Source organism: Lethenteron reissneri, chromosome 67, assembly GCF_015708825.2.
Source record: "Lethenteron reissneri isolate LAM-NWPU_2019-01 chromosome 67, ASM1570882v1, whole genome shotgun sequence".
NCBI lineage: Eukaryota > Metazoa > Chordata > Hyperoartia > Petromyzontiformes > Petromyzontidae > Lethenteron > Lethenteron reissneri.
Window position 1 is genome coordinate 8,158,959 of NC_083845.1, and position 11,456 is coordinate 8,170,414.

The window sequence follows — 11,456 nt, forward strand, 5'->3', positions numbered from 1 at the left end:
GCCGACTGTGAGGGCGGGCACAAGCCGGCGTGAGTAGGTTAAACGTTGAGTTTTATAAGAACACCACGGGGTGACCAGCCCTTCCCCACCCAGCCCCTCCCCACCCAGCCCCACCCCCCACCCAGCCCCTCCCTACCCAGTTTCTCCCATCCCCACCCAGTTTCTCCCATCCCCACCCAGCCCCTCCCCACCCAGCCCCACCCTTCCCACCCAGCCCCTCCCTCCCCAGCCAGCCCCTCCCTGCACGATGGACGGACAGACACAATAATCCCCTGTGGGCTGGTGTAACCAGGTTTCTACCAGTACCACTCGCTTGTCTTTAGTTTATTGTCCTTCCCCCCGCGCCTCCGATTAGCATGGTTGTCTACGTATGGTGGGGAAGAAGTTGAACATACATACACCGACAAACTTACCCAACCTCTCACTCAACATTCACCCTCTTCCCTCCCAACGTTCTCCCATCGCACCTGGCGGACGTACCTTACCTCCCCTCCTCCTCCTCATCATGGTCACAAACGAACACTCGTAATCGGTCGGTAAAGTCTCCGTATCATTTTATTTAGCGAACGAGTCTGCAGGCCGCTTCTACAAGTGACAACGACAGGGGCTGCCCCCCAGGCACACCCGGTAACAACACAGCCGGCATGCACGGAAAGCCGTCACTACCGCCGCACGCGTGCCGGGGCTTCACGCAACCTCCGTGGGCTGCCTTGAAGCATTAGCGTTTGACTGGTGGAGTGCACGCCACGACCCCTTCAAAATGTTTAGGCAAGTCTAAAAATGTTGGTGCAAACGTGGGTGGTAGTTGAGCGATGGGCAGCCCTTCCTGCTGCCCACACGGGGTTGAGAGAAAGGGCCGACCGTGTCCGTCCGGTGCTCGCCAAGCCGCATTGGCTTCCGGTTGCCGAACAAATACAGCGGTGTCATTATAAGGTCGCGCTAGTTACACACAAAGTGTTTGCTGCAAATGAACCACAATTCCTTGGCTGATCTCGTCACAGAGCTATAGAACATCGTCACGCGACACTCCGGCCGCCCTCGCAGCGGCGGCTTTTATCCGAACCCTTTTCCCGTTCACCTGAGAATCTTGGAACGCACGAGTGGTTCGGCGTTAATTTTATTTAGAGAGGCGTAGCGCCGTCTTGGTTCTTTCGGTAAAGTCACGTAGAAGGGAAATAATAAAATTAAAACATAATAAAATACAATTCTCACGATGTTTCTGCCACAACGCAAGCAGCCGTCTTCAGGTGAAGAACAGGGCTGTCGGAAAGACAGCGTGTCATTCAGACGCAGTCACGAAAGCTTTAAATCGAAATTTAGGCGTAGCGCCGTCGCACTCACCGCCGCAGAGAACCGTAGCGACACGACCGCCGCACTCTACAACAGCTGGCGCCAAAATGTGCCACACGCCTCTTCCCGGCGTGGCCTTGCGGGAGCCTCGATACCTATAAAGTTATTTTATTTTAGCTTTCTTCCGGTACCGTTCCTGTGACGTACGCATACGTCACCGGAATGGGAAAGGGTAAACGAGCTCTCTCGCGCGCCCTCGGGATCGAGGCCATGGAGGCGAGCGGCTCTTGGATTGCAGACGGCCGTGGAAACGCAGCAGGAGAAGCGGCGGCGGCGGCTGCGGTGGCAGCGGCGTGGGGCGCCGCACGTCACGTGCGTCACGCGCGTCCCCGCTGCTGCCCGATGGCCTGCTGCGTGCGCTCGTACCACGGCCCCAGCTTCGTGTTGGCCATGACGTCGTCAAACGCCTGCAGGCCCTCCATGACGCGCAGAACGCCGAACACGGCCTGGAGCGGGGGCGGCGCACGGGGATGGACGGGGACGCACGGGGAAGTACAGGGATGGACGGGGACGCACGGGGACATACGGGGATACATGAGACACATGGAGATGCAGAGGCATAAATGGGGGAGATGCACAAGATAAGTTTAGTGTAGGTCTAGGATGGGTTTAGGAGATGTTTAGGATGTGTCAGGAAGGGTGTACGCTGCTGTTTAGGGTGGGTTTATGATTGCTTTCGGTTGGGGCTTCGGCTTGGTTCAGGATTAGGTTTAAAGCTGAGGTTGAGGATTGAGTTCATGTTGGGTTTAGGATGAGGTACATGCCGGGTTCATGACGGTTTTGTTGAAGTTGGGTTTTTGAGCGAGGCTCGGAGTAGGATGGGGCGTGAGGGCCAGGCCAGGTTTATGACGGTGTTGTTGAATTTCGATTTAAAGCTTTCGTGACTGCAGGGTTTCATCTTCTTGGTTCTTTCGGTAAAGGCACGTAGAAGGGAAATAATAAAAATAAAACATAATAAAATAATATAATAAAATCATATAATTTTTATTTTATTATTTCCCTTCTACGTGACTTTACCGAAAGAACCAGGAAGGTGTTGTTGAAGTTGGGTTTTAGACCGAGGCTCAGCATGTGACGAGGGTGCGAGGCGCAGGCTTGGGGAAGGGGGGGGGGTGTCGCTGACCAGGTCGGCGAGGTTGGGGCTCTGTCCACCCATGAAGGGGCGCTCCTTCCCCAGGGCGCGCACCCACTCGTTGGCGGCCTGGTACAAGTCCTGGCGCACGTCGTCCTGCATGTGGTGCCTGTAACGCACGGTGGGGTGGGAGCGGTGGGAGCGGGGGGTGGAGGGGGAGGGGGTAGGGGTGGCGCCGGCAGTTCCGGTGGAGCAGAGGTTACCCTCACAGCCTCACAGCGTGAAGCCCCTGGGTTTGACACCCCGACCCGCGCGCTCTCTCCGCGTGGTGTTGATGTGTTCCTCGGCTTCAACCACTCCTCCTCCCACTTCCCCGGCCTTTTCCAACTCCCTCCTTCCGTGATTTAAGGTCTCGCTCCCTCTTGCGAGTGCGGGTAGCGAACCAAACGCACGAGTAGCCATCGTATTTACGATGTGAGCTGCGAACCCTGCGCTTAGCAGGCTCCGGTTTTGGCTATCCGCGAATCGCGTCTGGAACTCTACAGGCTTGCATCAGGAGAGAGATACAGTGATGAGAGATGAAGTGATGAGAGATAAAGTGATGAGAGATAAAGTGATGAGAGAGAATGTGATGAGAGAAAATGTGATGCGATAAAGTGATGTCCTATGTACGTATGTATGATGAACTTCTTTCGCACCGTACGTAGCCAACCGTGCTAATCGGAGGTGCAGTGTTGAGTCTACGGGCAGTGTTGAATCTGTGGGCAGTGTTGAGTCTATGGGCAGTGTTGAGTCTATGGGTAGTGTTGAGTCTATGGGCAGTGTTGAGTCTATGGGCAGTGTTTAGTCTATGGGCAGTGTTAAGTCTATGGGCAGTGTTAAGTCTATGGGCAGTGTTGAGACTATGGGCAGTGTTGAGACTATGGGCAGTGTTGAGTCTATGAGCAGTGTTGAGACTATGGGCAGTGTTGAGTCTATGAGCAGTGTTGAGACTATGGGCAGTGTTGAGATTATGGGCAGTGTTAAGTCTATGGGCAGTGTTAAGTCTATGGGCAGTGTTGAGTCTATGGGCAGTGTTGAGACTATGGGCAGTGTTGAGTCTATGAGCAGTGTTGAGTCTATGGGCAGTGTTGAGTCTATGGGCAGTGTTGAGTCTATGGGATAGTGTTGAGTCTATGGGATAGTGTTGAGTCTATGGGTAGTGTTGAGTCTATGGGATAGTGTTGAGTCTATGGGTAGTGTTGAGTCTATGGGTAGTGTTGAGTCTACGGGCAGTGTTGAGTCTATGGGCAGTGTTGAGACTATGGGCAGTGTTGAGTCTACGGGCAGTGTTGAGTCTATGGGTAGTGTTGAATCTATGGACAGTGTTGAGTCTATGGGTAGTGTTGAGTCTATGGGCAGTGTTGAGACTATGGGCAGTGTTGAATCTATGGACAGTGTTGAGTCTATGGGCAGTGTTGAGTCTATGGGTAGTGTTGAGTCTATGGGTAGTGTTGAGACTACGAGGAGTGTTGAGTCTATGGGCAGTGTTGAATCTATGGGCAGTGTTGAGTCTATTGGTAGTGTTGAGTCTATGGGCAGTGTTGAGTCTATGGGCAGTGTTGAGTCTATGGGCAGTGTTGAGACTACGAGGAGTGTTGAGACTATGGGCAGTGTTGAGATTATGGGCAGTGTTAAGTCTATGGGCAGTGTTAAGTCTATGGGCAGTGTTGAGTCTATGGGCAGTGTTGAGACTATGGGCAGTGTTGAGTCTATGAGCAGTGTTGAGTCTATGGGCAGTGTTGAGTCTATGGGCAGTGTTGAGTCTATGGGATAGTGTTGAGTCTATGGGATAGTGTTGAGTCTATGGGTAGTGTTGAGTCTATGGGATAGTGTTGAGTCTATGGGTAGTGTTGAGTCTATGGGTAGTGTTGAGTCTACGGGCAGTGTTGAGTCTATGGGCAGTGTTGAGACTATGGGCAGTGTTGAGTCTACGGGCAGTGTTGAGTCTATGGGTAGTGTTGAATCTATGGACAGTGTTGAGTCTATGGGTAGTGTTGAGTCTATGGGCAGTGTTGAGACTATGGGCAGTGTTGAATCTATGGACAGTGTTGAGTCTATGGGCAGTGTTGAGTCTATGGGTAGTGTTGAGTCTATGGGTAGTGTTGAGACTACGAGGAGTGTTGAGTCTATGGGCAGTGTTGAATCTATGGGCAGTGTTGAGTCTATTGGTAGTGTTGAGTCTATGGGCAGTGTTGAGTCTATGGGCAGTGTTGAGTCTATGGGCAGTGTTGAGACTACGAGGAGTGTTGAGACTACGGGCAGAGTTGAATCTATGGGCAGTGTTGAGTCTATGGGCAACGTGGAGTCTATGGGCAGTGTTAGTCTATGGGCAGTGTTGAGTCTATGGGCAGTGTTGAGACTATGGGCAGTGTTGAGTCTATGGGCAACGTGGAGTCTATGGGCAGTGTTAGTCAATGGGCAGTGTTGAGACTATGGGCAGTGTTAGTCAATGGGCAGTGTTGAGACTATGGGCAGTGTTAGTCAATGGGCAGTGTTGAGACTATGGGCAGTATGTACGTCTGTGCATTGAGCAATCGCGCCAATCTGAGATGTTGGTCGTCTGCGTGCGGGGGGGGGGGGGCCCACTCACTTGCGCTTGAGCCGCTTGCTGACGAGGAACATCGCGGCGGCGCCGAAGTACTTGGCGAAGGCGCCCTCCACGGAGCCGAACTTCCCCACGCGCACAATGTAGTCGAACGACGCCAGCGCCTCGCCCGGCGAGCGGTACACGTTGGGCGAGATGAGGTGGACGAGGTGGTCGTCCGCCCAGCGCCGCCACTTCGTCTCCTCCCTGCTCCTCGCGCGCACGGTGGGGAAGTGGTGGGGTCGGGCAAAATAGACACAAAGGTCACCCGTGTAGCCTTCAAGCCAAGTGCGCTGTCGTTGTGGCGAGTGGCCGGAATGGCGCACACCTATGACGAGGGTTGGTGAGCCAGCACCAAGCCCGGCCGCCTTTGTCTCCCCGATACTGATGTTTACACACAAGGCCGGGTACTAATTTTCAGGCTGGGTCGACCTAGGAGAGGCCCAGCACCGGGTCAGATATAATCGTCACTGGCGTTGGCCGTGGTTCGTTGGGCGAGTGGAGTGGGTGCGTTGCTCTGACCTGCAGAGACGGTGGCTGAGCACTGTGTAAGATGGAATGAAGCAATCAGTTCCTGGCATTGCCGAGGCGTCAACACGCGTGGAGGAATTTCACGGGCAATGGTAACCATTCTGGTAGCAGCAGCAGCGATAGTAGAAGAGCGACAGGGGGGTGACCGACCCGCTGGTTTGCGAAGCGCACTGTGTGTGAGCGAGCGAGCGAGCGAGTCAGCTAGCGAGTCGCTCGGCGGTGGAGTCTCACTGGCGGGCCTTCTCGCTGGCGTAGAAGTGCGTGACATCCACCCCCTCAGGCAGCATCACCCAGTACTTGTTGCCGTGCTCCACCACCTCCTTGCCCCGCTCGTCCTCGTGACGCACCTCCGGGTACAGTGTCAGCACCTCCTCCAGGCCCCGGCTGCTGCCCCTGCCGGCGCAACCAACGGGCACAGATTACAGCTACAACAAAAGGCCTAGGGCCTAGGGCCCAATGGCCGTTAAGCCCTAGGGCCTAGGGATCGGGGCCTAAGGCCGAGGACATAGGGGATGGAGCCTAGGGCTAGGGCTTAGGAGTTAAGAGGTTGGGGCCTAGGACACAGGGACTTGGGCTGGGGCCTAAGGCCTAGGTCCTAGGATTTAGGGGCTAGAAGCAGCTAGGACTTAGGACCTTAGGCCTAAGCGCTGGAGGCTGCGGCCTAGGGCCTAAAGGCTAGGGCCTTGGGCCTAAGACCTAGGGCTTAGGACTGGGGCGAAGGGCTATTGTTAAGAGCTGGTGCTAGTGCTTGGGCTTAGCAGTTAGTGTCAAGGCTTCGTGGTTGGTATTATGGTTGAGGTTTAGTGTTTTTAGTTGATGTTGCTTGGGTTAGTGTTAAGAGCTGATGCTAGTGTTGACGGTTAGTGGCAAGCCTTGGTTTTAGTGCTGTGAGTTAGTGTTGGGGTTTAACATTACAGCTTAGTGTAATGGTTCGTGGTGGTGGTGGTTTAGCATTCTGTTTGTGTTGTTGTGAGCATTACGGTTAGCTTTGGTGTGTTCGCGTTATTGTTAGTGTTCTGGGTTGGTGTTATGATTACTGGTAAAGGAGGTCTCATAGTGTAAATGCTTACCCCGATCTCTCAATACTCTGATAGTGCGCTGTTTTTGAGTTGTATGCCGTTTGGCATCATCTGGTCCAACACCAATGGAGACTAGGCTCTAAGAAAAGCTGTCTCGGGTGTGGACCAATTAACTTCAAGAACAGTGCATATCATTATCATTATCAGAGTTGTTTCTTTTTGTTTGCATTTTGACTGCTTGTGTTGCGGTTATTGCAAACATGATCCCTTGTATAAAGGTGTCAGTTTTTGTACCAGTTGAAAGGGTAAAAACCTACTACTATACTTGGTGTAATGAGTTGCTGTTTGTGTTAAGGATCAGTGATACAGGAAAGAGTTAGCGATTGAGGTGGTTGCTCTTCAATGGCCATATGAATTATCTATCATCAATGTTAAAGAATGGGGTAATGGTTAGTGCTGGGGCTTGGATTATGGCTACGGTTAGTGTTAGAGGTTGGGGTTTAATAGTTGGGGCGAACGTCGTTGTGTCGTGCGACTTGGGGTTGGTTGCTCACTTGGAGATTAGGAGGGTCTTGAGGATGCTGATGATGTACGAGGAGTCGTTGAGTTGCTGTGGGGAGAATCACCCAGCAATTTCATCACAGGCCCATCGCTCACTCGCACAGCAGCTGCCTGCCAACACAGCCGGTGCACGTCCAACACAGCTGGCGCACGTACAACACAGCCGATGCAGGAACCAACACAGCCGGTGCACGTACAACACAGCTGGTGCACGTCCAACACAGCTGGTGCAGGAACCAACACAGCTGGTGCACGTACAACACAGCTGGTGCAACACAGCTGGTGCACGTCCAACACAGCTGGTGCAGGAACCAACACAGCTGGTGCAGGAACCAACACAGCCGGTGTACGTCCAACACAGCTGGTGCACGTACAACACAGCTGGTGCAGAAACCAAAACAGCCGGTGCACTTCCCAACAAAGCTGGTCCAACACAGATGGTGCACGTCCCAACACAGTTTTCATTTTCATTTATTAGGTATAGCCCTGTGAGCCATTCGGCTCTTGAATCGGGTGCAACCGCAACAAACAAAAACATGAACAAGAAAACATCTTAAAGTGACTATGTGACTACGCGCAAACAGAAAAATCCAGGAAAAAACTGCAAAGTCTTCCAGAAAAAAAGCACCGTACACCAACGCTGTGTGCAAAAATCCCAGTGGGATGCAAGTCAAACAACAACAACAACCACAAGAACAACTTAGATTAAGGCCATCATTCTAACTCTGTACTACAACAAACAAACATGGCCAAACCAAAAAACTTTTCGAAATCACTAAAATAAAGCCAAAAGCAATGTAACAGCAGTGATCATAGGAACTGTGACCGAAATTTCACAATAAACGACATAAACAACATGTACCACCAAACCCTGCAGCCATAGCTGGCTGCATGAGTCACAGGAGCAACCTGGCCATCGCAAATGATAGCTCAACGAAGCGGCTTATCAACATCATCGCGTGAAAATGCATAGCAGCTAAATACTCTAAACGTACGATGTTGATTCTGAATGTGGAGGGAAAAACCAGAGGACCCGGATAAAAATCCACACGACCACGGGGAGAGAGAGACACACAAACTCAAAATATACAGCAGGTGTCAGGGTCGGGATCAAACCCATGACCTCCTGCATACCAGGCGAGGTAGTTAACATCTCCTAGCCACCGTGATGATGATGAGAGAGACACCGCAAACTCCAAATATACAGCAGGCAACGTCAGGGTCGGGATCGAACCCACGATCTCCTGCACACCAGGCGAGGTAGTTAACATCTCCTAGCCACCGTGATGATGATAAGAGAGACACACAAACTTCAAATATACAGCAGGCAACGTCAGGGTTGGGATCGAACCCACGACCTCCTGCACACCAGGCGAGGTAGTCAACATCTCCTAGCCACCGCAGTGCCCCGCCACTCGGGAGACAAAGGCGGCTGGGCGTAGTGCTGACCTACCACCCCCTTCGTGTGCCGTGGCGGCCTTGATGGTTACTGATACTCGCCAACAGCACTTGCCCCAACAGTCTGTTGAGGCTATACGTTAGGGGGTGGGGTGGGGGGGGTTGCCTTTGTCAGTGTGCACGAGACTCACCACAGGGCTGTCGGAGCCAGCGGCTTCGTTGGCGACGATGACGATGGGTACCTTGCGGTATGACGAGAAGGCGATCTCTCGACGCATCACCGGGTTCACCTCCACCAGGCGGTAGGGCAGGCCGTGGTAGTCCAGGAAGGCGCGCACCTTGCTGCAGAACGGGCACGTCTGGTACTGGTACAGGGTCAGCCTCGGCGCAGCCTCGCTCTCCTCCTGCGAGACGAAAAAAAGACGAAGATCCCTCCCCGTGACACGACTGTTGGGGCACCGATGAAGCAGAGGTCGCAAACGGGTTTTGATTCCTTACCCATACCCGGCCGCACCAGGGTCGTAAACGGGTACCCATACCCGACCGTACCCGTACCCTACCCCCGTACCCGGCCGGGTATGGGTATCGGGTACCTGATCGCGACCTCTGGGATGAAGCCATGTTGCAGGCGCGGGTGGGTTGATTCTAGAAACTTGAATTGTGAGAAGAGACAAGACGTTGGGAAATGAGTGACAAACAGTTGCTCACCAGTGACTCACGGTCTACCCGTACCCGTACCCGGCCGCACCAGGGTCGCAAACGGGTACCCGTACCCGGCTGGGTACGGGTAGCCGGGTATCGGGTAGGTTACGGGTATCGGGTAGCCGGTTGCGACCTCTGCGATGAAGGCCTGCATGACGCAGGGCGGGTGGCCAGCACCACACTCCAATACATCCGACATTCGCCACTAAGTGGCAGTGACGTCACCACAGCGCCTGTGCCAGGCCAGGTGCACTTTGAGGCCACGTAAAGTGTTGAAGGCCCGTTGGAAGGTCATGGGACAGACCCAGGTGCCATGGGTTGGCCGAGACGACTGGCAGATGTACCCCCTACTGTGCCAACTTGCTACACACCTACAAACACACACGTACACACATCTATATATACAAAGACCCCCCGTATAGCCTTAACAGACTGTTGGGGCAAGTGTTTTTTAGCGAGTGGCACCTATGAAGGCCGCCACGACACATGGGGCCGGTGGCCAGCACCATGCCGAGAGGCAATGTTGACACACCGCACCAGGTACTCGTTTTAGGCCGAGTCTACCTAGGGGAGGCCCCAGACCCTTTCAGATAATCGTCACCGGTGTTGGCCGCGAGTGGGAATCAATCTCGGGCCACCGGGCTCGTAGCGCAACCGCGCTAACTGCTGCACCACCGCTCCTCACACGGACCTCACACACACTGATCCAGAGGCAGGGTTTGAGTATGTCAGGGTTAGAGTATGAACCTTGAATAGGGTCCAAAAGTAAGGTTCGACTCAGTCTTAAAAGTCCAGGCCCCGAGATCAGTGCCTTGGTTTAACGCCGAGTGAATGTTAAGGGTTTGACCCCGGGTTTAGGGTCAAGCTTAAGGGTCTCCTCCATATGCAGTTCCACCCCATCTTTACCAATTAGGGTTAGAGGCCATGTCCAACCAGTTCACAGACTACGCACGTCTGGCTAAGAGGTTTTCCCTTCCGGTGTTGGTCAACGGCTTAGGGCTGGACCCAACTTTATAGTCGTGGCATGGGTTTGACCCAGTAGTGGGGGTCAGGGTCACAGACCCCGTGTTGGGGTCAGGGTCACAGACCCCGTGTTGGGGTCAGGGTCACAGACCCCGTGTGGGGGTCAGGGTCACAGACCCGTGTCGGGGTCAGGGTCACAGACCCCGTGTTGGGGTCACATCACAGACCCGTGTTGGGGTCAGGATCACAGACTCCGTGTTGGGGTCAGGATTGCTGGTGTCGTGTTGGGGTCAGGATCACAGACCCTGTGTTTGGGTCGGCCTCACAGACCCCGAACAGACAGCTGAGGCTTGAGGTCAGGATTAGAGGTCAGGGCTGGGTCACCACCCCCCGCGCCCACCCCCCTCCCGTACCGGCTCGGCCTTAGCGGCGATCTGCAGCCTCCACGCGGCGCCCGCTCCGAGCAGCGTCAGCGCCGAGCCCGCGGCGCCCAGCAGCCATCCCGAGCCGCGGCTGCCCCCCCATCCTCCATGCCCGCGGCCACCATCGCCGCCGCTGTTCCACCCTCCACCGAGCGTCGCTCTTAGCGCCAGACCCCGGCAGGGCGGCGTGAGGAGCGGGGGCAGGAGGAGGAGGAGACGAGGCGACGGCGCTCGGCCGAGGAGAGCCGTCGACAGAGCGGCTCCCCGCGCCGCGAACGACGCTGCTGCTGCTGCTACTGCCGCGGACGCCATGGGTCAAACACGTGGGTTGGAGGAGAAGCAGGAAGTGGAAGCCGCGTGACGTCACGCGAGGGGGCCGTGGTTTTGTTTTTGTTTAAAGTATTCTTAGGTGTTTTCGGTAAAGTCAGGTAGGTAAAAAATTAAAATTAATAAAAGTAAAATAAAAATATAAAAAAAATCACGACGTTTGGAGGCAACACAAGCTTCCGTCTTCAGGTGGAACCGTCACAGCACGATAGCTGTATCAAGTGATACATAGCACGATAGCTGTATCAAGTAAGTAGCTGTATCAAGTAGCTGTATCAAGTGATACCAAGTGATACAGCTATCGTGCTGTGACGGTTCCACCTGAAGACGGAAGCTTGTGTTGCCTCCAAAACGTCGTGATTTTAATTTTATTTTACTTTTATTAATTTTAATTTTTTACCTACGTGACTTTACCGAAAAAAACCTAAGAATATGAATCCTTGCAGTCACGAAAGCTTCAAATCTAGAATTTGTTTAAAGTCGTT

General features: G+C 53.7%; 1 protein-coding gene across 1 annotated transcript; it reads right to left on the minus strand.

Annotated features, from left to right (window-relative positions):
• Positions 1-537: 537 nt before the first annotated feature.
• Positions 538-10,973, minus strand: LOC133360205 (prostaglandin E synthase 2-like). The gene is made up of 7 exons (XM_061578831.1): positions 10,636-10,973; positions 8,749-8,961; positions 7,153-7,208; positions 5,811-5,972; positions 5,055-5,255; positions 2,474-2,591; positions 538-1,796 (listed from the first exon to the last, which is right to left on the minus strand). Exons 1-7 carry the CDS (start codon positions 10,954-10,956, stop codon positions 1,668-1,670), a joined length of 1,200 nt encoding a protein of 399 aa, XP_061434815.1. The 5' UTR covers positions 10,957-10,973; the 3' UTR covers positions 538-1,667.
• Positions 10,974-11,456: the final 483 nt, after the last annotated feature.